General features: G+C 45.2%; 1 protein-coding gene across 19 annotated transcripts in view; it reads right to left on the reverse strand.

Moving 5' to 3' along the window:
- The window catches only part of NFIA (nuclear factor I A), a 350804-nt gene that overhangs the window by 7230 nt on the left and 317482 nt on the right, over positions 1–26092 (reverse strand). For 14 of the 19 annotated variants that reach the window (XM_030278569.4, XM_030278567.4, XM_030278570.4 and 11 more), the window contains one exon: positions 22585–22676. The exons of 3 other annotated variants lie outside the window; for them this stretch is intronic. In XM_030278569.4, coding sequence (XP_030134429.1) covers positions 22585–22676 — 92 coding nt within the window. Of the gene's footprint in view, positions 1–527; positions 22677–26092 lie in introns of all 19 variants that reach the window. 2 more of the 19 variants (XR_012057082.1, XR_012057083.1) reach the window with 1 other exon arrangement.

The raw sequence follows: 26092 nt of genomic DNA on the forward strand, positions 1-26092 counted from the left end.
CAGCCCCGGCCGCCCGCTCTCGCCGCTTCCCCAAGGGCTCCGGGCACGGCCGCCAGCCTCCTCCGCCAAGAGGGGGGCTAATTGAGACCGTGACAAATTGACCTAATTACAAAGCTTAATTAAAAATACTGTACAAATCAATATATTTTTTTTCCCTCCCCGACAGTCGCTGGACATAGCTACAGATGAATGCGGGGGTCATGTCACGTTACAAGTTATCAATCTTTTTAATAGATGATGGCTTGAAGATCCCTCCAGTTCACTTTTGTCTAATCCCCTGAAAAGGCGATACACATTCGCCTCTCTGTGCCATTTATCACCCTGCAGTCGGGGTTTTCTTGGGTATTTAGGCATGTGCCAGCATAAGCATCTGTTGCTTTATACTGCCCTGCTTCAACTGTCTCGCTGGAACAGATGCACAGAAATTCAACAACAGGGCTGTTTTCTTAGGAGAAATGTGGATCGCTACAGAAAAGCCAGGATAAAGCAAATCTGGGGGAAAGTGGATCAGTGAAAATGTCCCATACCTCTGCCCATACTTGTGTTTCAAAACAAAACGTGGGCCTCAACTAATAGCTTTTCTTTGGGAAAATATTTTTTTTCTTTTTCTTCTTTTTCCCAAAGGGAGGGAATTCCCAGGGAATTCAGCCCTGCAACAATACCGTCCTTAACTCAACGGCGCAGATGCCCGGAGCACAGAAAGCAATTTCGCTCCTCCATAGGAAAATAAACACAGTTGGGAAGCTGGAGTGGGCTCTGCTGGAGCCGGGGCAGTGCCACTGCACTGGGGAGAGCCCATCCCAGCCCCAGCAGGGTCAGCCCAACCTGAACCCGCGATGAATGAGAGCAGTGTTAGGCCCTGGGACCGTGCGCGCGGGGGGATGCTCCTTGGCAATGACATATTGCTGTGGGAATACACCAACAAGCAGCAACTATTTAGCCTGGAGTAAAGTAATACAACAAGAAAGACTCAGGTATTAAAGAGCCGTTGCTGATACCCCCCGTTTTTTGCTGGGGCTCCTGTAATATATGAGGTGTGTCTGTGTGCGCGCACGGACCGATGACAAGTTTTACCAACTTTTTCCTCCGCTCCTTTTTGGCCTCTGACATGATTGATAGCACAATCAGCTCCAGGAGGACTTATGAACATTTACGGAAGACTCTGAGGCAAGTTTCATGTGGGACTTGGAGATTATGTGGTCTTGCCATGGAGGTAGGAACCGGTAAAATAAATAGCAGGATCGGAGAAGTTGTCCTGCTTCCAGTACACCTCATTAACTAACTCTTCCTCTGCTCGCCCTTCTGAATACAAACACACCGGTCCCATATCGGCTCCATCTATTGCCTACAGATTTTATATTTAGACTTTCTCGGGCTGCAATTAAACGAAATAGTTCTCATATGTAAAGTTTATAAACAGAGGAAAGTTCTGGCAGGGTTCGTGAAGCGAAGCCAAGTCCCGTTCTCCTCCCTGACTGCGGGGCCCTACTGATTTTTAGGTGGGTGCAGGGATGTGGAGTGTGGGCTGTGCTGTGCTGGAGATATCTCCAACCACCGCCAGCACCTCCGGTCATTGCCAGCTCCCAACTTCTCCAAACTTTTCAGGGTCGTCCCACACGCTTTGAGTGTGACAGTTTTTGGCTGGACTGGGAATTGTGGCACTGCCCAGCAGGGAGGAGAGGGGGTAAAGTCCAATAAGGGAGCGAGTAGAGGGGCTAAAACTGCCAGGTAAGGGAGAAGAGGGGTCACAGACTGAGGTGGTGGAGTTGAGGGGTTACAGACTGAGAGATGATGGGAGTTAGGAGGGTTAAGACTGAGGTGATGGAGTAGGGGGGTTAAAGATTGAGAAGAGATGTGGTAGAGGGGTTGGACACTGCAAAGTGATGGAGCAGAAGGGCTGAACACTGTGAGGCGATGGAGTAGAGGGGTTAAAACTGAGAGGTGATGGAGTAGAGAAGTTAAAAATTTAGAGGTGATGGAGTAGAGGGGTTAAAACTGAGAGGCGATGGAGTAGAGAAGTTAAAAATTTAGAGGCGATGGAGTAAAGGGGTTAAAACTGAGAGGTGATGGAGTAGAGAAGTTAAAAATTTAGAGGCGATGGAGTAGAGGGGTTAAAACTGAGAGGTGATGGAGTAGAGAAGTTAAAACGGAGAGGTGATGGAGTAGAGAAGTTAAAAATTTAGAGGCGATGGAGTAGAGGGGTTAAAACTGCGAGCTGCTGGAGTGGAAGGGTTAAAGGCTGCGAGGCCGTGGAGAGGATGAACAGTTCCAGGCAGTGGTTCCCATCTCCGCTGTCCGGCTGCTCCACGGCCGCTGGCCCGGCACATGGCCCGGCGGTGGCGGGAGCCGCTGCCCTCGCCACTCCTCCCTCGTTTCAAAAGCGGAATTTTTTTTTCTTTAAAAAAAAAAAAAAAAAGAAGAAGAAGAAGCGCAGAGGCTGCGGAGGTGGGGCCGTGCGGTGCCGGGGCCCGGCCGGGCTCCGCCGCCCCCCCGGCCCTCGGTCCGTGTGTCCGGCCGCTCCGCCGCTCCGTCCCCCGCCGCCCCGCGCTCCTGCACGCATCTCGCTATTCACCCCGCGCCTCGCAGACAAGGTTACCCCAGAGCGGCTCTGTAATCCTTCACTGAAATAGGCTTTATTGATTGCTCTGGTCTATTGTTCCCTTTTCAAGTCCCCCAAGTTCAAGTTCATCCCGGTGTTACATCATGTCTCGTTGCTAAGGGCAACCAGACAGCCCCAGACGTGACCGCCATCCGCAAGCGCGGCGCTGCGCCCTCCCACCGCCGCCAGCCGCGCTGACGTCGAGCCCCGCTCCCAACACACTGAACTATTTATTCTGCCTAATTTATGACCTCCACAGCAAGAGAGACCCCCACTCCAAAAACCAACACTGTTGTATATTTAATTAATCTGTCTTTCTCTGGCACTTGGGAAAGTTAGACAAAGGTCTAATTATTGTGTGTCGCTCCCCACACTTTTCTTTTTGGGGTGACTATTTGCATGGGAAAAGAAACGGCGAGGCTGGGCGCGAGTCCCCTCCCTCCAAAACACCTTTTTTTTCCCCCCTGCCCTATTGACATTTCATGAAATACTTTAGCTGCTTAAGGGAATTAGAAAAAAAAAAATCTGATGTGAATGTAACTCCTTCGGAGTTGGTATTCAGTAACACAAATCAACTCATGACATGTTTAAATTTAAATGCTAACCACACACTCTGCGAGTTACTTTAAAGGTTAGTTTTTAATCAATAGAAGTTGCTGACTCGGGAGTTTTGAGCGGCGCAGTGCAGCTCTGGGGCCTTTGTCTCGCGTTGGGCTTTCAAACTTTTTTTTTTTTTCTTGAGATGATTTTAGCAATGATTTGCAGACACAGAGCGCTATTGTGCTCCTGAGTAGCAACATGTCAATAAAGGAGTAGAGTTACCATGCACTAGGGTGTCAATATGACTCCTGCAGACACTGCTCAGCCTTAATACCAATGAAAAACTTAACCCTTGCAGGAGAGACCCAAACCAAACCGCATGCTTGTTTCAAAACTTCCTTGCTGGGGCTCCGCATGGCCTTGAGTGAAAAGCTGCTTTTATGGCACCCAAACTCGGAGCGCTTCGCCAACAGCTGCGTCCCGCTCCGCCTGCTCCTGCAGCCCCACTTGGATGAGATGTTTTATGGGCTGAGGCAGCAGAACAGCCAGACAGAGCGTGCATTTACCCAGCAGATCCCACCAGCACCACTCTCGGGACACCGGTTTAATTTAGAGCATCTTACAGCTGAAGCGCACACACAGAATGATCCTCCTTTTTCTGCTAATCATTTTAATATTAAGATCTCATATCCCCCTCAAGCCTCCTATACACGTCTAAGTCTTCCAGGATTAGGGCTGAAGAGCACCATTGTTCCTCTGGAGCACCTGTGAAACTTCTCTGCTAGGAACGAGACCTCCGGCCTCAAATGAAAATGTCTAGGAAGCGTATTAGGCACTTGGAGACCCGATAGCTGGGACCTATCAAGGGTTTTTTTGCATGCTTAGGGAGCTTAGAATGGAAAAAAAAAAAGAAGTCTGGATCCCTACATTTAGATGGCTGAAGTATTTTGTGCCTTGCTTTAGAGTGCTGCTCAATGTCTAAGCACCTCACCCATTTCATCCCTTCAGTTCTGTAACCTATCTGACTGCACCCACTCGGAGAAGGCGGTGTTGCCTTTCTTAATTTAAAATCTCCATTTAAATCATGGGCCCTATCACAGTACAGTCAGGATGATATTATCTCTGTGCTTTTTCATAAAAGAGCCGGTGTTTTATTTCCCTTCTATTTACTTTGCAGTACTGCTCTCCCAGGGAGTTTAGAGCTAAATGCACCCACTGGAGCTAAAAAGTCCTGCTCAGTAAAATTGCTGCCACACAGTTGTCGGTGCAACTACGAGTCTGTATTGTCCTGCCGAGCATCTCACTGTCCTTCTCCAGCGCTCAAGGTGAAACATCAGAAAGAATTCTGCAGTCCAGTACGAGATCTTTGCTTCCCTTTCTCCAGTCAAATGAAGAAGTAATCTCATCAGGTTGAAAAGTGCTGACTAAGGATTTAATAAAGTGCCTGCAGATGTGTGTCATCTCTAAGGTATTCAACTCATGTAATGCAAAACAGTTCCACACTGAATGTGCTTATAAAATTCCATTTAACCATTGCAGAGCTCTATTTTACTGTTCTCCGAGGAGTATTACCACACTTTTTTCCCCCCCCTCCCTAATTTACAGCACCATGAAAGTTGAAACTCGTATTTGAGAATCCTCACAGTAGTAAGGTTTTATGATCCATAAACAATATCTACTTGACTGAATCCTGAACAGGAAGTCTGAGATGGCAATTATGGTTCTCTGATAGTGCAAGCCTTTTTGTTTCTGATGCACTCCTGGAGATAGCAGAGACACACAAAAATCGTCCAGCAACTCCTGACAATCAGCTCCTTTCTACGGGAAACACAGCAAGGAAGCATTCCGCGATTCTGGATATTTAACAAAGTGCCTCATCAACTCCTGCAGCAGTTTCTGCCTGAGTCAGGAGCCCAGAAACAGGCCCATTGTTTATGGAAACCTTCTCAAACCAGCCTTCCTGCATGCCGTCCCTCACCCCCAGCCTCGCCGCGAGCACCGCTCACGTGTTTCCAACCCCGACTCGTTCCGTTCGCTTCTACCTGCACATCTCCTGCCCCAACAATGGGACCTTTCAGCTCGCGCAGAAAGCCGGGGCTGTGCACCCTCCCTATCTGTTTTTCAAATTAAGAAGTTAAACAAAAGTCCTCAAGGGCAAAGTTTAACGCTGCGGAAGGAGGTTGTTAATGTGGAATCCAGAACTGGGTGTGACAGTTGGCTTATTTCTCCGGGCGATGTAGGTTATTTAAGGACATTCACACGTTTGAAACTCTGACAAACTCCACGCACAGCAGCTTTGGCTTCCCTGTACCCACTCAGGGCTCAGACCTGCTCAGTGATAGCCATTTTCTGTGGGTTGAAGCCCAGTTTGTGTGCCCAGCGGCGCGACAGGTCGGTGCCATCGGGACTTCAAATGCGGCTGCTGCGGCCGTTGCTGCCCCGGGCGCGTGCAGGAAGCGATCGCTGCACGGGCCCAGGTGGGAAAACCCACCTGTGATAAGAGCCTAAATAAAATAAAACCCCACAGCTTTAGAGCTCGCCGGCAAAGCGGCTGTTTGGGCAGCCTGCAGAGCGTTGTTTCGTTTGGGGATGACATTTCAGTCACCTCAAGAACTTTGAGGCTCTCACGAACATTAACCCCGGGAAGGTGAATTGGGGTAACGAGTCCTTCTGGTTGCAAAGATAAAAGGAGAATGTGAGCAGTTAGACAGTGCGCTGGGCCTTTTGGCATCACCTTGTGAGAGGTGCCGGGAAGGCTGTTCCCCACGGTGCGTCGTGTGAAAGCAAGGGGACAAAACTGGGCCTTTGATGCCACTTCAAAAGGGTTGCCAGGGTGAGGGGAGACAGTGGCAGTTCAGCTTCTGGTGCGACTGGCTGGAGGACTCCTGCAGACACAGCAACTGCCTCTGGTTTACCCCACATCTGAATTCATCCCACTCTTCTAGTGCTTCCTCCAGAGTTTCTCCAGTCCCAAAATCTGATCCCACTGTGTAGGACCGAAAGGTGAATATAAAAGACAAGGTCACCTTTGTGCCTATGGAAGTTATTTTCTTAGAGCTGGAATTAATTATTTAGTAATTATATTTTCCAGACTGAAATACCGGCAGGGATGTAAGTAGCATGTTGGTCATCCCCAAAGGGACGTAAAACAGTGAGAGAATCTTCTGGTTGTCCAACATCCGCACCGGGGAGAGTCACACACCCCACTCTGAGCACATTTATATTGTCTGGAGGCAGATAAAACCTGTCCCAGGAGGGACACTGGTCTCCAGGCAATGCATACAGTAGCTCTGCATCCAATAGTTTTTGCAGGAATGCCAGTTGTGGCAAACTGCATTAAATTACGTGCAATAATTTTGTAATATGCACTTTTGCCTGCTGACTATTAAAAATGTATAGTTGTCCAAAACCACTACTCTCCTGGGACCAACAAACTCACTTCAGGCAAAATTTCTGCTTGGGTTCAAACCTCAAGTTGGGAACAGCTAGTGTTTTTAAATAAGTCACCCCAAACCCTCCCAAACCTATGAAAACACACTCATACAGTAACTCCTGCTGTTGTTCCAGACATCTGAATGTTCCAGTAAAGTGTCCCAGCTGGCCCCAGATGTTTCTTAAGTATAAACCAATGCTCTGAGTGCTGGACCCCCTGCTGCCCCGACCTGGAGCTCAGCGGATTAAAGATTGACTGCGCTATGACATATTCGCATTTAGCCTGAATATAATACAGCAAAGACTTATCAATGGCAAATGTTTGAAATGTAACCCAGTCAGCAGAGTAGGCTGGCACTCTGAATATGATGTATAAATAATGTATGGGAACTTAAAATCTAAATTGGATCTACAGGAAGAAAACTTTCCCTTTTCCCTGCCTCTAAAAGAAAAGTTCTCTCACAATGAGGTCATTTTCCTGCTCGTCTTTTGGTTTACAAAATTGCTTTTAGGCAGAGGGTCTTGCCTTTACTTGGGGAACATTTTGCCAGTTACAGTTTTCCTCCAGTCTTCTAAAAAACCAAGCAATGAAGTTCACTTATTTGTTAGTAGATTGACTTTGAAATCTGCAAAATAACTTCTAAACTTTGCGTGGTCGGCTGAAAGCTGACTGCAGCCATGCTAAACTGCAACCCTTGCTGTTTAAAAAAAAAAGAAAAAAAAAAGATAGTGAAGGGAAAGAGAGAGAGGAAAAAGAAAGGGAGAAAGAGAGAGAAACAATCCCATTTTGGTTTTTGTTAGAGGACGGCATACTACATAGATCAGAGACTTTTCAAAAAATAAAAACCCCCACTGTACACAAAGCACAGGAAAATGTGAGGAAAAAAGGAAAAACCTAAAAGCAGCTTAGAATGTGTTAACTCTGCCATTCTGTCAGCTTAAAGAGTATTTTATGCTTGATCAACAGCTCTCTTTTATTATGCTTTTCTTTCATTCATTCAAGACATCAAAGACCAGAACCACCAGTGTACCTGATCTACCAGAAGAACTTGTAAGGGTGTTCTAAAGAAACGGGGGTATTGGGAGCCAGACACCCCTGCGGACAAGGCAGTTCAAAGAGAATATTTCAACAATGATTACATTTTGTAAATCTTTGTACGAAAGACAGCTTATTTCCTGCTTTTTTCATGAAAAATAGATTCTATCCATTAAAGTGAGCCCACAGTATGAAAGTTACTTGAGATCTGAGGTACAGCAAGCGGATTAAGTGGAGGGTGAGATGAAATCTTTGAGAGAGACGATGGCTTTCTCTGATATTTGTCACTGCCATAGGGTTTTCTGAGTGGGCTAGAAACTTTTAAAAAAATTTTTTTTTATTTATTTGTAGACTTGTTGGTGGCAGCGAAGCCGTTTGTAAAAGCAAAATAAACCGGAATGAATCAGAAAGGAAAATTGCAACAAGTAAAAAAGGAACAGAGAAAACAAACAGCTGCAAAAAAACCTTCTGACATGTTTGAAAGGAAAACTATATATATTTGCCCCGCTCCAAAAATCGCAATCGAGCCATTTAAATCCTGCAGACAACTCCGAAGTGCAGCACACAGACCCAAGCCAGCTGTTTACTTTTCCAAGCCCGTGGTGGTTTCTGCATTGATAAACTATATAACCTCACACACACAGAAGGGATTTTAGCTATGCCGGACCTCATTGCTCTGTCCCGCTCTCTTTATGTGCTGTCACAGAATAAAAATGATCCTAACACAAACCCTGAAATAAGATCTCGCTCCAGAAAGAACATCTTTGTAGATATTTCCTGAGTTACTGCCAAGCGGGATTTTTTTCACCCATTCATCCTTTCAAAGTTTTGCTATAACCATAGCCAAAATTGTTCGGGAGTAATCAGAAATGACCAAAATATGACCCCCTAGCCAAGGCCAGCTGTGGGCAGAAGAGGAGGAAGCTGCCCCACGCCTGTGGCTGGGACAGCAGCCACCCCTGCCACCACACCTGGGTGACACCGGCCAGCATCAGCATCTCGCTCCCTGCTTCTGTACATACTTTTGCAAGAGAAGAAGGAAACAGCGGGATGCATGGATTTAAAGAGGCAAACCCCACCTTTAAACCCACCAAACTTTAAACCCACTTCACGGTTTACATCTACTATTTCGAGGTAAAAACAAATGTGCTGCGAGGGGGGCTGAGTTGTGCACTTTATGCCTCGTTTTTAGACAGCCCCATATTTTTCTCTGCTGGAGGCACAGTTAAATTTGCTCGGGAGTGCAACAATCCCATATTTCTTACAGCAGATCTCTCTCATTTCTTTCCTTTTATGAAACAACACGTGCACGGGGACTTGGAGCCGCTTATAACCTCATGCCGGGAAGTCCCGTGGAAACTGGGACGGCGGACACACTGCTGCGACGGGACTTTCCAGCCTTTTGCTTGGATGAAAGCAAAACTTTCTGGCTCCCCAAACTACATCTCCCCCCTGGACGCGGCACAAAAGCCGCTGGGTGCCCGGGGACCCCCAAACCCAGGGTGGGTGCCCGAGTCCTGCGGCGGCTCCGCTCCCAGCCCCTCACGGCCGCCCTCAGCCCGGCCCAAGCCCTGGCTGCGCCTTCCCAAGTTCAAGTTCAGGTTTAAGGGAAATAAACCGCTCCTCGGGAGCCTGCAGCCAGCCCTCATTTCCATGTGATCCCTCTGAACTTCGCCTGCGCCAGCGCGCCCTGTTTCCAGGGCCCGCCGAAGGAATGTTTTACAGTTAGAGCCCGCAGTGCTTTCTCAGGCATTTCAGACCCAGAGGCCCAAGTTTCAAGCTGCAGCATTAAAAGTTTCCACAGAGCTACTGCAGAGAGAGGGAGGGAGGGGAGGGGGGAGGGAAATGAGGAGAACAATATCGTCTTAATTGTCTTCTATATAGCTCCACAGTTAAAGTATTACTTTTTAAAGGGACATAATTTATTCTGGAGGCACGGTGTTATAACAACCAGTACATACTTTCACCGCGGCGTAACCCGCTCTATTCTTCATTGTGCTTTCCGGTGGTGTTGCTTTTGCAGAACTCCTTGTTACGCCATCCCCGGTACTGTACTTACAGTTTTATTCAATTTAAGCCAGTTCCTGCAGTCCTCGGGTGAGCAAAACCGCTCCCCCCTCCCCAAGCCTCGGGAGTTCTGCCTGCACCAGGACTGCAAAAATAATCTCCCCTCAACCACCGTTTTTCTCCCCCCAAAAAAAGTTTCTTTACTTTTATTGCTTTTGACAATTGGGGAAAGTCATCCAAAGAAAATCAACCCCCAGCCTGGGCCTCCCAGGCTGGGCTCGCAGCGAGACAGCGCGAGCACACACGCACAGACACACACGTACACACACACGGGGCTTTGCCCTGCGCTCTCCTGCCCCGTCCCGGGCCGCCCGAGCCACGGGAGATACGTCAGGGGCCCAGGGGTCCCAGTGGGATGCATGCAAGCTGCTACAGAGGCTGTGGCTCTTTGCTCTGCAGTTTGGGGTACAAAAGGTAGTTTTCAGCCTTCTTTTCTCCCATTTCTTCACTGGAGAGCATGAAGGAGGGAAAGGTCATTACAGCCTTCATAGGCTGAAGGCTGGGGTGGCCTTTCCTTGCCCTGGTCATCCAGCTCTTATATTATCCTGGCTCTGACAGCCCCAGTGGAGCTGTAGAGGACCCATCCACCACCCCAGACCTGTCCAGGGACTCCCTGTGGTGCAACGGGAGAAGACCCATCATGGGTCAAAAGGTAGTTGACCTACAACTACCCAAGGTAGTTCAGCTGCTTTTTTTGACTGCCCTGAGAGTACTTCAGAGCACACAGAGGAAAGTGAGAGGAGAGAATAACTTGGGCTGGTCAGGAGAGTAAGCACTCCCTCCAAAATGCCTCCCCAAAGTCAGGTCCCTGCCTGTGCTCTGCCTGGGTGAAGTGAACAAATGAGCAGCCCTGTGGGGACAGCAAAGTGTGCCCAGCCTGATCAAAGCAGGGCAAAAAGCAGGAGGAATGGGTTGGTGGGGACTGGGAGGCAGAGAGCAGGGAATGGAATGTGGGCAGCAGGAGCAGTGGGGCTGGCAGGGCACACTCCAGGCAAAGGGACAGCTGGGGACCCCATGATGAGCGGGCCAAGACAACAGCAGGTTTTGAGAGGTGGGTAGAGCAAGGAGACCGCAAAAAGGGAAGAGGAATTCGGGTTTTGGCAAGTCCTAGGTGTTACTGGCCAAGGAGATCAAAACCAGTCTCCAAATTAACACGGACCAAAATAGGAGCACAGAGGCAACTCTGGCACTTTTGACCTTAAAATTACAGAAGACAGTGAGCTGGAGGAATAATGACTCGATTCATCAGGAAACCCCCCCTTCCCAAAACTCCTCTTAAAAAAAGAAAGCCAAGAGGGCATTGAGCTGAACAAAAAAAACCTCTCCTGAACGTGGGAACTTTTGACATCTGCATTTTTCCTGATGCTTTGTACCTTGTTAAAGTGCTCTAAGAAAAATGGAAGGTTGTGCATCATGCTTGTGCTCAGGGACCCAGCTGTGGGGATCCATGAAGGGATTATTTCCATCCTGCTGTGGGGAATCCCATCCAGGGATGAGTCCTATAAATATCCACTGGGGCCATTGGGGTCAGGATACTACAGGAGCAGTGTGAGTGGGGCAGGGAAAGACCACCCCAGGCTCCAGAGGTTGCCAGCTCTCTGTTGGAGAAATGGGAAAAGGCTTTGCAGCACATGATCCATCTTTGGATGAGGAGGGATGTATTAGACATGGTTGGCTAAAGGGAGTTGGGTCTTGGCCTAGCTTGGAGCAATTTTCACACATACTGTGAGATGCCAATGCAAGTCCTGGTGGAGTGTAAAGTCATTAAATGAGATGAAATTAAACAATTTAGTTATTTCTGCTTCATCATATTTGTGCAGTATGGCAGGCAGAATGAATTACTACTAATGATCAAATTTAGTAATACTAATTAAACTATCTCAATTTAATTAATACTAACAGAGAAAACAGACAAAATTACTAATGTAAACCTTGAACTTAAAATCAAAAGGTGCCTCTTCGCTTTTGTGAGTCACTGAATGTGAGGCTTTTCCCTGAAAATAGCCTGTGTAGAAGTGGCTCTTTGTACTCCCTAAGCAAGCTGCTCCATTGTATGGGTAACTACAGCTCTCCTCCAGCTTTCTTTCCCCCCGTTTTTTTTTCCCCCTAAATGTTACTACTTTTACTCCTTGTTTTTCCAAAGAGCTTCCAGGAGAAGAATCTGAGCTCTGTTCAGACTCACACAATATCAACAGCACTGATAAAGCAGTTAGCACTGCTGGGACAAATTCTGCCCTGGGTGCTTGTGTAGGAACAGGGTTTATAAAGAGCCTGTGGAGCCTCCCTTGCTGGGAAATCATGGAATCACAGAATGGTTTGGGTTGGAAAGGACTTTAAAGATCAGATGATCCTCCAAAGCCCCTGCCATGGGCAGGGACGCCTACCACTGAACCAAGTTTCCCTAAGCCCTGCCCAACCTGGTCTAAAATTGCCTAAAAGACCATAAATTTGGGAAAACCCTAAACCCAAACCCATCTCTACATCAAGGAAGATGTCTTTAGAGTAACTGACAGTTAATACCTGTAACCACAAAATAAAAACTCCACAGATACATGAAGACTGCATTGCAAACCCTCCCCATAAAGAAAATGTGAATTTTAGCCTTTCTCTTATCTGAAAAAGACTAGATTTACTCTACTGTGCATAGTTACAAGCAAAAGACGAGCATAATTAAACAAAAATATTATTGTATTTTTAAAACAAGCTCCTGCCAATAACAAATCCCCCATCTCCTCCTCTCATGAGCTTCAATGAATGTACAGCTGAGTCCCATACCACAGATTCTCAGACATGATCTTTAACCTAAAGGGCTACAACAAAGTCCTTAAAAAAACCCCAACAAACCAGGGGATAGCCAAACAAGGAGTATAATGTGTCAAAGTCTTCTTCCAAAATCTCAAATCTCTTTGTTTAGCACATGCTAAGATGAAAAAACCCGACCCTACATGCAAATATCGTATCTCAGGTTATCCTTCTTCTTTTCTTTAAAAATTGGTAGTTTTCTTTCATGTCCTGCAGGGCAGGGACACCTCCCACTATCCCAGGTTGCTCCAAGCCCTACTTGGTCCTGGACACTTCCAGGGATCCAGGCACAGTCACAGCTTCTCTGGAAAAGCTGTGCCAGGGCCTCCCCACCCTCATAGGGAACAATCTCTTCCTAAATTATTGTGTTCAGCCTCAGAGGTGGCTGCACAGTGTTGGTTGTGACTTTGGTTACTCATATCTCATAATTAAAATTACATTTCAGTGCCTTCTGCAGTGCATTCAGCTGCATCTCTTCATGTGTAATAACCAGTGTTTGTGTAGATGATGTAACAGTTGGGTCACACAAGTGAATATGCCTGAGAATATTATGATTATGGTGTCAGTACTGTTTTCAAAGTTGAATATTAATAACTAAAGCACCTAAGGGGAAACCTAGAAGATATTTTTAAGTTTAGCCTCTTGGTTTTTATGAGATTTTTTTTTTTTTTTAAAATCCTGGTTTTAAATTAAACTTCTCCAGTTCTACCTCTGTTCAAGCAGAAAATGCTATCAAAGCAAAAGCCTAAAATGAGACATGTTCTGCTGTTCTAAACGAAAACCAGGTAAAATTTGAAAGCTGCAATTTCCCATGCTGTTTGCAATCCTTTCTAAGAACAGACACCTTTGTAAAATTTAAAATATAAACAGGTTTTACCAAAATTGAAGTAATTTTGCCCTATTGCTTTTGAAACCCCAGTTTTTCCCCTCTATATTATTTATATTTCTCTAGGACAGTCCAGCACTTCTCCTGTAAACTGAGGACTCCTTCTCTGTTAAGAAAAGGCTTCTTTTGGTACCTTTTTATGGAATTCACTATTAATTTCAGAACAGGACAGTCTATTTTGCAAAGTGTTCACCTCTGGAGCTTATTCATTCCTTGACCTCTGCGTTAATGCAATTAAGCAAAGGTGATTCCTAGAACAGAGGTAGCTTAATGCCTATCCATTGGGAAGGATGTAGGGATTGTGGCCTTTAATTTTTTGACTTTCATTGTGGATTGTGGTCCTAATCCTTTGATTGCGGAATTTTTAAAAAGTATATATGGCAGTTGGCAAAAAATCTTAATGTTCCAGTAAATGCAAAAGCCATAAATTCAGCTGCTGACCTTTTCCATCCAGGTCACATGTGACATCTACTGGAGTTTGTCAGGCTGGGTGCAATTTATGGAGCTCATATAGGTATCAGCTGTGAAGGCTGAACTTTCATGAAATGTCTTTCAAAGGCACTTCCAAACCCCTTGTAAAAAGTCAGTATGGCTTTTTTTTTTTTCTTTTTTTTTTTTTTTTTTTTACGAGTATACATTCTGCACACATTTTAAAAGGTCTCATCGTGCCACCTCTGCAAATTTTCAGCACCTGGGAAACTTCAGCTCTTAAATTATTACTCTTTACAAAATAGAGAAATCAGGCCAGGCATGTAATTACTGCCATCACCAACTTCCAACAGCCCTTTCCCAAGCCTGGCTCTCTGAGCATTCCTTTCTTTCTGGTGTGCAGCCTCCTGCCCCTCTCTGGGATCGATGGTTTTGATGGTGTATTGTCAGTCAGAGAAATGGGATTTGATAGTGCCCTCAAGCAGTTGGGAAGAAGGGAAGGAATACAAAACCCAGCCAGGTCCACACCGTCAGCGTGAGATCAATGCTCTCAATAATACGTTTGCTGCCACGTAGCGCCCTAACTGTCGCAATTAATAATGTAGAAGGAGCTGATTAACTTAAGTAAAGTGCTCTCCACTGTGTAAACACACAAAGATCTATAGGGCCAAAGAGGAAAGAACGAACAAAACGTCATTTTTATATTTTATGTGGACACATTCTTGCTTTCTATTCTGCTCTTGTAACAATTACTGTACTAGCCACTCTGACAGAGTCAATAAATTGATTGTGGGCCTGATGCAGCAGCGAGCAGACTAATCCAATACAGCATTATCTGCCGTGGAGGCTGGGGCGGGCAGTGGTGGCCAGGAAATCGGCCAAGCCAGCCAACAGCAGCAAGGGGCACAGAACCATAACCTTGCCCTAGCCTGGCTTGATTTGTGTGTGTGAATGCAGGGGTGTGAGAGTGCTCTGCCCACGCTGCGCCCTCACAGCCCTTCCGAGGCTCCAGCTGGCCACAGGCCCCTGTGGGATCAGGGATCAGCCCCTAAACTGGACCCTGTGGCTCAGGGAGCATCAGCTCCTCTCATTGTCTCATGTTGGCAGCCGTGAATTTAAACACCTGGTGACTCTTCCCCCACTACACCAAAGTCACTGCACCCACCACAACACAGCAAGAACTGCTGCCTGTCCTCTGAAAAACAAATCTGGGAATCCCCTCCCATGTCCCCTGACCTGTGAACACTGGGAATGTCACATTTTGTCAGCTTAAATGGCCACTCGAGTCTGGTATTATGTCTCTGACAGTGGTTGCAGTCCTCTTGGGAGGAAGCTGCAAGAATCCCTACAAAGGAGATGGACCAAAATGATTTGGCCTGAGGGGAAGCTTCTTCCCAGCCCCATGCAGTAAGTGGTAGGGCCTTGTAAATTCATGTTAGCGAGGAATATGAGATTGAAAACATAAAAATAAAAGAAAGTTTCCTGCTGAATGGAAAAAAGAAAACTGTTTTTTGGCAGAAGTTCTTCAAGAAGGAGAACATAGGCCATTGTTATTATGAAGACTTTTCAATGAAAACACAGAAAATCATTGCCTTTTAGAGTAATTGTTTAGCTAAAGAAAGGTTACACAGCTTGTAGAGAATTTAGTAAGAAATTAAATCTCTCCAGCTCATTCATCATATTTCTGCATTTGCCAACTCTTCCCACCAGGCCCACACTTACTTCTTCCCTTTCTTCTCCCCCACTGTGGAGTAAGTAATGGCCATAAAACCCACAGAAAGGCAGCCTTACGCACAGGCTTCCTGGTTATTGTGAGGAGGGGGAAAACTCAGTAAGTTTAATTGCTTAGTTTGGGAAATTCTTCTATGTCCATTGTAAATAATTCTATGCTAAATCTACTGGAAATAGGATGCTGAGTACTGGTTTCCAAAAAAGAGTCTGAACTGTTCACCAGAGCCTGCAAGGAAGAGGAGGAGGAGGAGGAAAAAAAAGCCCAGGAACAACGACCTCCCCTGCTGAGGACTAACCCAGGCATTTTGGGACTGATTTGGCTCCATCCCACTTTGAAGATGCAGCCACATGATGGCATTGGGAAATTTTCTGTGAATCTTTACCTCTATAGAGTAATATGTGCTTTATTTTTGAGGTGTGCTGTTCTCAGCTCTTTTTAGCAACTGACCTGAGAGTGGAATTTCCTATCCACACTCTCTCTAGGCTCACCCTGCATTTTCAGAGCCATCTCCAGGACATCCTCAAGTTCAGAATGGTATTCCTACATCCTGGGTGGAAGAGGAAACACAGCACCAAAATTCAGGTCATGTGTCAGTAGCCTGATGCCATTGGTGCAAGAGCAAAGCACTTTTTGGACAGAGATCACAACTTTGAATGATTATAAGGGGGCTCCAGGTTTTGGAGGAGAGCAGCCAATATGGGAAAATCCACAGATCCCTAGAGGGTTTGGCAGCAGAGTGATCCTTCTAAGTTCAGCAGAAAACAGCAGTTCCACACCCCAAAACTGTGTTTTTATACCTGATCTATGCAAATTTCTCTTCTTTACACTCTAAAGATGTTATTCTTTCATGGAAATCGTGTTCTGAACCTCTCACTACATTTTCTGGACAGGCCAAGAGAAAGAAAAGGAACATTCAAGTGTGCTTAGAAGTGCTTTGCAGCTGAAATTGGACACATGTGCTGGCTTAGGGAGGTTACTGTAGGGAATATGGAATTCTTAAGTGTCTGAGTCTAACAAATGCTTCCAAGTTAGTGGTTTTTATCTCCATTCACACTCAGACACGAGCCCTACATCCAGCCTCAAGGATGAGTATTCTGATCCTGAGGAGGGACAGTCCTCTGAGCAAGAAGTAGCTCTGACCTGGCTTATAAACAACTCTGCTCAGAACCCCCAAAATGCAAGGCCTGGTGTCATTCCTGCATCCCCTGATGTTCTCTGATGTCCCTCGAGGTGTCCCTACCCTGCCCCATGTGCGGAGCGAGGCTTTGGCTCAGCTGTCAGCACAGAGCCACAAAACCCTGCCCTGCCCCTGTCCCCCTGGGCCAGCAGGTCCTGCCTGGTGCCATTCTTGGCCTCTGGGAGCTGGGACCAAGGCAGCAGGGTGTGCAGGCAGCCAGGCCAGGCAGCCCGTGGGGCTCAGGAATAAATCCCACGGCCACGAGCTGCGTGGGGCTCAGCATCCCCTTGGGAGGGGGCAAAGGGCACGGTGGCAGTGAGAGGCAGGGATGGAAAATCCCGTTGCAGGCGGGCACACAAGTTGGATTTGTGCAGAGGAAAAAAAAAAATAAATGTGTGCACTGGTTTCTTTCTTCCATAGGGTGGCAATGGAACCTGGGCACAGAGAGGCTCCGTGGTTTCAGCTGCAGGAGCGAAGCGCTGCAGGAGCTGCATCAGCTTCCCAGTCAAGGTGCTGACTTTGATCTATGGATTCTATACACTTCTGGAGAATGCCCCCAGTGGGGCTGCTTCCCTGCCTGGCTCCTGGAGAGGGGCATCACCTGCACCACGCTCCTCAGATTCCAGTGTCTGGGCAGCAGCGCCTGGCTGCTCTCACAGAAGGACCCTCTCCTCTGGAATTCGCCTCCCCCCTTGCTCTGACAGAGCTCACATCTGCTATCCTACAGGACACAGCATCCAGCTCATTTTTTTTCTCATGCCCTTTGTTTTAAAGTGCTGCCAGTGAAAAATTGCAGGTTGCAGTTTGCTCTCTTAAAAAAAAAAAAAAAAAAAGAAAAAATCGCTTGTGGGGAAGCAAAACGGGTTCTGCCTTGTCTCTGGGAAAGAAAGTAATTGTACAATTAGGTTTGTGGATGCACCTGAGGCATATGGTGGTTTTTTTAGAGATAAATAAAAGCCCAAAAGGAGAAAGCTACAAAGATACCACTGTCTAATTTGGGAAGGGCAGGGAGCAGGAGAAGATCTAAAGGAGTTAGCAATTTCCTTGTACTTTAAACACTTTGCTAAACTTCAGTGATTTCCCTCCTAAGTTACTATTGCTCTTCTAAAGATGCATTTTACAGGGTGAATTTTTGTACCTAGTCTTTATAAGGCTGTTCTGCTGAGCTTGCTGGTTTTCATACCTGTTATTTTGCTGCCTAGATAAGCTTGTTTAACTTTTGGGGTTTTTCTTAAACTTTATTTCAGTGTTCTAGGAAGCTTACAGGCCTTTTGTTTCAGTTGTTTTGTGCTATAAAGGATGAGGTCTATCTAGAGCTCTCTTGTAGCTGGGTGGCTCCAGGGCCCCACCAGGGAAAGTATGAAAACACAAGACCTTTGCTTATTATCCAGGATCTGACAGTGCTTTGGGAATGTGCAAAGGCAGAACCAGGAAGAGCTTCTAGAAATAAGAGCTTCTGTCCTTCTAGAAATAAGTTTTATCTTTTCATACAGAAAGCCAAGGGAATAAATATTTGGGTTTGTGCTTAACTAAGTTTTTAGAAACTACCTGGGATGGATCTGATATAGAGCGTGTTTACATTAGAGAGAGATTTTTCCTGACACAGCTGGTCAGGGGTACAGTATTCACTTTCTCACAGGGTAAAGTGGTTATTCTCTGCCTGGGTGCCTCCAGTTGGAGGAAGTTTCTGTTCCCTGCATCCTCATACCCTCCCTGTGCAGGGCACATGGGCCAGTGGCAGGTAGGAGTGATTAGATGGAGCAGGCATGTGTTTCTCAGGAGCTGTTTTTAGCATCCCAAGTACAATTTCCAGGAAGGTGTAGGCTAAGTAAGTGGCAAACAGGACTCAGCATAGTAAACAATGTTTAGTGTGAAGTGGAGCTGCAGCATGATGAGTACAGAGCACGCAGATCCCTAAAAGAATTTTGTACCCTAGAGCAAAGCCAGGGCATTAGAGAGCAGCAAGCAGCATTTGGAGTGCTGAGTGGCAAACCCTGGTCACAGGTTGCTGGTTTAGCATTCCCAGCTGCACACACTCCCAGCCCACAGCCTGTGTTTCACTATTATTTTAAGGAAAAAACCACCTCAAAATTCAGACCCTTTTATTCACCTTGGTGCTACTGAGAGGCTCGTCCCTAATTAATGAGATGGGACTTTCCCATCCCTCCACCATTCTCCGTATTGCAAGTCCTTGGCAATATGAGAGACGTATCTATTACTAAGTCATGAGGTATCCAGACCAACTTGCTTTTGAAACCAGAGCCCCTGTACCCCAGGCATCCTGTATTTCTGATTTGCATATGGAAAAGGCAGTTAAAAAGCTGATGCCCCCATATTGCTTGCAAGTCAAGTAGCAAAAGTAAATGATTTATCAAGCAAAGGTTACAACACCTGTGCCTTTTTGTCAACATATCCAGGGGATGCCAAGTCAAGTGTTGCTTCTAATAGCTCAAACAGAAATTTAGATTCAAACAACCCCCAAGACAGGACAATTGTGCAGTGAGTGGAGTGGCAGAGTGATGGACAGTGTAAGCAGTGGATGCAAACCAAACCAACTGAAAAGTTTGGAAGCTGCTAAAACCAGGCAAAGCCAACAGCCCTTTGGGGGCTTTTCTTACCAAATCAGAACTACTGACTTAAAACAGTTTATTTTCCCATCTGTCCTGTGATGGAGTGGTTGTCCTGTTGCAACCTTTGTTGACACAGGAAGATGGCTTTTTAATGAGCATTATATAAATGCTATAAAATTCCTTTAAGAGGTTATATTTGCCACAACATGACATAAATCAGAACATAGCGCTAATGGAAATTTCTACTGATAATTTTTCTAATATTGATTAAGAAAGGCATGTACTGGGTTTGGTTGTTTAGAAACAGCCCAGGACAGAATAATCCTTGCCCCAGCCCACTGTACATTTGCCTGGGATTTTATTCCAATGTTCTGGGAATGCCCATGTATGGGAATTGTGGCTCCTGCTACGTGGAACTGACACATCCCTGTGCACAGACTCACTTCTGCAGCACTTGAAGACTAATGATGATGATTATGATGATGATGATGTGTAAATAGTGCTTATAGTGCAATGTTCCACCAAGATAACATCAGAGCCACCAAAAATCTGACTAAAATATTTTCATATGGGTTGTAGCTGGACCATAGTTTTTAAAAACCAGATGTTCACATACAGCCTTCATTTTTATTTGATTGTTTCAGCATAAAGAGTTGCTTAACCCTTATATTTAAGCTTGACTTCCAGAAGCTCGGAGTGTTCCCTGCTTCCTCTTGTCTCAGGGAGCTGTGTCCCTGGCAGCTAGTGGTCCTCAGGACCTGTATCTTAGCCTGACTCTGGATGTACTCTACAGATCCTGATGGAAAGGAGCCACCCCAGCTGCTTTTAATAACACAGTCCTATGTGTTTTTGCATTTTCATTTTGAAAATATCCTAAGTGGTCGTTCTATACACTAATGCTCTGCAAAAAAGAGCACAAAAGCCTGTCTTTGTTTAGAGGAATGCTACATAAATCCCAAATCATTGCAGTTAGCACTTCTACCTCACTTCTCTGACTCAAAGCACAGTCAACTTCAGAGTCCTTTCATGAATAAGTAGTGAGTTTGCTGATAAATTATATATTTAGTATCAAGTGGGTTGTGGTGGTGTAATGATGTATAGAAGCAGGGAGATGCAGCTGGAGTCAGAGACTGGAAGTCAGTCTCCTTGCCCACTGCAGCATGTTAGACTTTAATTGAAAGCTGTGCTTGAGTATTGTTTTTCACTGTACAGCATTGTTATTCACTACACTGCATTACAGAGGAGCACTTAAAGTAACGCTAGAGCACTTTAAAATGATTTAAGTCATAAATAAGGAGGATAAAAGTTTACAGTCAACAAACTTATCTGGGAAACTTAGGCTGCAGGATGCAAGTAAGTTTTAAATATCTTTGGAGACTTAATACTGTTGTGTCTTACTACATAATCAATTTACCAACTAGGAGTTTTTCAAGTCTCCTGGAAAAGGTAAGTAGCATTCTCCAAAGGGTTTCAGGTTTCCTGAGCTATGAAGGAAAAGACCAAATGCTTAAGGACTTTAGCAGTACACCTTAACATTCCTGTTTCCAGATTTCAGCGTATTTCTGTGTATTCCAGTTGTTTCCAAAACAACTGAAGAAATATGATTTAAATGGGAAGATGCATGAGAACTTGTCACACCGTGAACCCCATAGAGCACAAGGCTGGAAAAGTGGGGTGCAGGCTGAGTTTTGCTAAGGCATGAAAAAAGCCCCCAGAATCTGATGGGTTAAACCCCTCTCTGCATTGCTGCTGTACTTTCTGTGACCCTATTTAATGCAGAGAAGGTTTGAGATTCGATATAGTTTAACCTGTGCTGTGCACAGAGCTATAAACTAAAACCCCTAAAAAATTGTACACAAAGAGCAGACAGCAAAAAATCACGTTGTGCTCACAGGCAGCTGCTTGCAGCCCTGTAAACTAAAAATCTTTGGGAATGAGTGACCTGTGTTTCAGTGACAGTGGAGGTGCTGAAGCCATCACAACGAGGAGTCTGTCTTCATGCACCTACTGTGGCATGTGACAGCCATTAATCTGCACACTAATTATTCAGAAGCCTATAAACCATTTGAAAGAACTTACAAGAGCCAAGGGTAGTAATGCCCAGTTTGCCAGTTATTTGAATTACTGCTTTTTAGTCACTGCAACCAGCTCAAAACAAAATCACAAATACTTTGTGTAGTTGACCTTTAAAAGAATTGCAACGTAGTCAAGCAATCACTTCAAACTATAAACTACAGTTGCACTAACTTTGCTCACTTTTTTATACCTTCCCCCCCCCCCGCCATGATAACGTGATATTAAGCCCAGACTTAATTTTTTCAACATCTGGCTCAAATTAGCTGCTAACAAAACTGCCAACAACTATTTTCTTAATCGACCCTGGGAATTTGATATAGCTTGGAAAAAGCACATTTAAATCTCGTCCTTCTCCTAAAGAAACACAAATGTTTACTTGAGCTTCTGATTTGACCATAGCAGGACCATGAATTCAGCTAACCCAGCTTTATAGGCCTGCCTCAACTGGACTTTTTTCTCTTTGCATAAGGAAAACAGATGTGCTCACAATCACAAAAATCTCCCGCTCGCTCAAAGCCCACCATGCAAATGGCCAACCAGGAATATGAGTATTTTTTTTTACATGGAAGTCACTGGAGCAGTCTCACATTGTGTCTGCTGGGGGACTACAGGGCACTGTTACCCCATGGGTCTCTCTGAGCTCCTTTTGCATATCACAGACTGGTCTGGTTTGGGTTGGGAGGGACCTTAAAGATCATCTTGTTTCATGGGACACCTTCCACTAGCACAAATTGCCTCAAGCCTTGTCCAACCTGGCCTTGGACACTCCCAGGGATCCAGGGGCAGCCACAGCTTCTCTGGACAACCTTTACCAGGGCCTCCCCACCCAAGGAAGGGTTTCTCCTTACCATCTAATCTAAAGACAATTAAATGCAGTGCCTGGGGAGCAGGTTGGAGCCAAAGCCTTTAAAACCCCGTCCCTAGAGCAAACAACTGCGTGCTGGGAGCCAACACCTTAGAAAGCAGAGAGAGGTCCTTCCAGTTACAAAGCAGCGTTTTCACCACACAAGCCCCCCCAAAAAAAGAAGAAAAAAACAAAACAAAACAAAGAAACAAAGAAACAAAACCACAACAGACAAACAAACTGCAAAACTGCAAGTGACATTTCACTGTAGTTACTGAGACCATGTGGGTGAAGTGACAGCGGCAGTGCAGCTGCTCCGTGGGGACACGTTAGAGGACACTGGAGGAGGAGGAGAAGAGGCTGCAGGCAAACAGAGAAGTCGAAAGCGGCCCACCTGAGTCTGTTGAGGGATATTTACAAAGCTTGGATCCCGTGGTCCAACACTGACGAATCGGTTTGCGGGGGAGGTGCTGGGTGTCGAGTAGGCTGTGAAGGGAAGGGACACATGCGTTGAGGAAGCGGCACTAGATTGCACACGAACAACACCAAAACACACTGTCTCAGAGCCACCTAAGCAGATGTTTGACATAGAAATGTGCGAACGTTTTAGAGAGCGAGAGTTCGGTTTGAGACACTGGAAAGGCTTGGGCTTAATGGTGAGGGGATCAACACGTAGGGGACTGGGCTGCTGGGAGAGGGGACGGCCACAAATGTGGGCTCAGGGGAGGGTGTGCGGCTCTCCAGCCTGAAGGAGAACCACTGGAGGCCTTTCCATGATGGGCTGGCACGGGAGATTTCTGCAGGTCCTGACTGTTTTCACTCGAATGGCTGGTATCTCTATTTTTAACAGAGTTTTGTATAGCAATGAAATTATCTAAGTGCTCATTAACAGAATCAGACCCTTTATTTCATGCTAATCCAGCATTCTCTCTGGATATAAAGTTTTGGTTTTCGTACTGCTGTGGTCTGCACTCTCTAAAATGTTCACTTGATGTGTTTGACAAACTAGGAAGATCCTTTCGGTAAAAAATTAATGGGTTGCAGTTTCACTGGGGTGGTAAGTGCAATCAGTCTGAAGGCTGAAGCTGCCTTTAAAAACTGGAGTGGCTCCCATAAATGTAAAGCTATTAAATGCAATGCAAGCCAAGAACCCAGATTACTTCCAAACTTGAAGTACTTTAATGATTTTATTGTTGCATTATATTCTCCACTGCAACTGTCCACAATGCCACGTACTTCCACATCCAAAAGCTTTCAATGCATTTTTAGTCTTCCTCTCATTTGAAAACCCTCAAGCAATCTTCTCTCTTCCTCAGTTTTTTGCATGTTTAGATCTAAATTCAAATAACGCAAATAGATGCCTTAATACAAAGAGAGCTCCTATCTATTTTGAATGTATTTATGGGAATGCATTCTGCTGAATAAAATCCCCAGACAACCTAACTATCCAATGAAGAGACAAAAAAAACAATAGTAAAAGGAAAGTTACTTGCCAAATTCCAGTCAGGCTAAATATAATATTGAGGCCTCAACATTACAGAAAAGTAAAGCAAGTTAAAAGTCAGAGAAGACACTGATTTGGTTGTGTGGAGGAAACTCTTTACCTTTCTGAAGGCAAATGTTTGGTGAAGAGGAATTACACTGGAGGAGCCTTTGGCTTAAGACTACCAAATCAGATCACTGCTCCACCTTGGCCATTGTCACCTGTCTTAGAAGTCATAAGCAGATGCAACCAAAACAGGTCACATATTTACTTTCTCCTATTCTTTCCCACCTCTGATTATTTTCAGCTCAGGGACTTCCTGTATTTAAGGCCCTGGAGGGATTTCTCACCCAATGCCCAGTCTGTACTTGACCAGTGTGGGTGTTCTGCCTCCCACAAAGCCCTTGGGTGATGAGTTCCCAGGTCTAGGAGCATGCAGAACCACATCCTTTAAGTCTCACAAGTGTCTTGTGATGCCTTTTAGCTCTTACAGTTCATCAGTAATCTTCCCTTTCTCAAGATTCCCTGAAATCACCCCAGGAACTGCATATCTTCATTTCCTACTGATATGAAGGGAGATAAGGCACTCCTGGATTCTAAGAAGGAATTTTTCCCACTTGTTTCTGGTAAGGTGAGCTTTTCCCTCCAAGAAGCTAACACTTGCAAAAATCATGCAAGGAACACTTCTCTTTCACAAAGTCTTAAAGGAATTTTTAAGTGCAATAATTCATCTTCCTGAGACAGTTTTGCAAATTGTGGTGCAGCTTGAATGTTGTGAACAGGTAAGCTGGATGTTACTCTTACCTGCAAATCAAGGAAGAAATTTATTGAGTAGATCTGGTGAGATGTTCTCGTCAGTGTTTCACCATGTTAATTTGGTTAATAATTCAAAGAAGCCACACATTTGCAAAGGGCATTTCCCTGTTGCTAGTGCCTTACATTAAGATTCTTCTGTGCTGTCCTTTGTGGAGTTTTTTTTTTTTTTTTAACTAACTAACGAACTAATGTTGTGCAAGACTAAGAATTCCTTCTGCAGTGGAGAAAATTAACTTAGAGTTCAAAAATCAAACATCTGTTGTTTGGTTCTCATGGTCTACTTTTAAAGAAGCAAAGAAGCAGATTGAGTGGAGAGGCCATTTAATCCCTTGGAGCAGGTAAGTTCCACCCAGAAGGGAAGGAACTCAAGATCTTGTTTACAGTTCCCCGCTGGCAGATACTTTTGCTGTGATATTTGGTAGAAAATCAAAGGGGAACCAGCAGAATGCTGACTTAAATGGCTTCTCTGTTCAAACAAAAAATTCTAAAGCATTTGAAAAGTGTGTAATATGCACAAAAGTCCCTGCAAAGCTCGCTGGGTGAGTTGCTATGTATACCTTCCTTCCGCTCCAAATGATGTTTAACTTGCTTTCTGAAAATACTCAGATGTCAGCTTGGTATTTCCTTCAGGTCATATAACTGCATTGCTGAAGCCAAGGAGGGAAGAGCACCAAAATGACAAATATGCAGAGGATTTACACTGGACTCTCCCAAGGTGCTGTTCCCTCTTTGCTGTAAAATATCCCGGGATGTTTGTGGATTGGAAGGGGCCATTTTGGCTTGGAATTTTATTAAGCTGACATGGAATACACATTCCCCTGTTAGGGGGAGATTTGTTTCAGGAAAGGGAGTAGTACTGAGTGTTGCTTAGACCATGATCAACTTCCAGCTGCATCTTACTGTCTTCAGATAAATACTCTTGGTTGACATGGAGGTGGGATTCCTGGAAGTCTGATCCCTAGACTTTGCCCCAGAATTAGGATGGGCAAACTGTCTCACTGGATAAAGCTGGGTCACATTGTATTATAGCATAAATATAAGCTGAGCCTATGCTGGGGTCTTCAAACTCCAGTTTGGGAAAAGTCAAAGCATGGAAAGGAACAAGGAACAGCAGCCAGGTCTCTTAGGCAGATCTCCAGATTTTATCAGCTTTGCTCCATGGGAATTGCAGAGACCTACCCTGGTTCACACCAGCTGATAGGTGTCCTGTTGGGCACGAATAGCAACAGCTTCCTGCCCAGCCTGCTCTTTCTGCTACTGGAATTCACTAAGGATTGTCTGTAACATCACAGCCCACAGCCAAGGAAATGAATGTGATGCCACAAATTTGCTATGATGCTTCACTTCAGGAACAAGCAAAACAGGAGCTGGCAGAGAAAGAACATTTGCTCACACAGACAGCTTTGATATTTAGCCAAAATGGCAAGAAATTGTATGAAAGACAAGACAAACAAACAGTTTCGGGGATGTTGTGTGTTTTAAAGTTGCGTGCAGTAGGGAAATGTTACTTTTAAATATACTTTCCTGAAATAATTGCTATTGAGAGCAGGAGTGTGTAATTTATCATCCTTCTGGATTAAAAGGATTGGTAAAGATGATTTAG

This window comes from Taeniopygia guttata, chromosome 8, assembly GCF_048771995.1.
Source record: "Taeniopygia guttata chromosome 8, bTaeGut7.mat, whole genome shotgun sequence".
NCBI lineage: Eukaryota > Metazoa > Chordata > Aves > Passeriformes > Estrildidae > Taeniopygia > Taeniopygia guttata.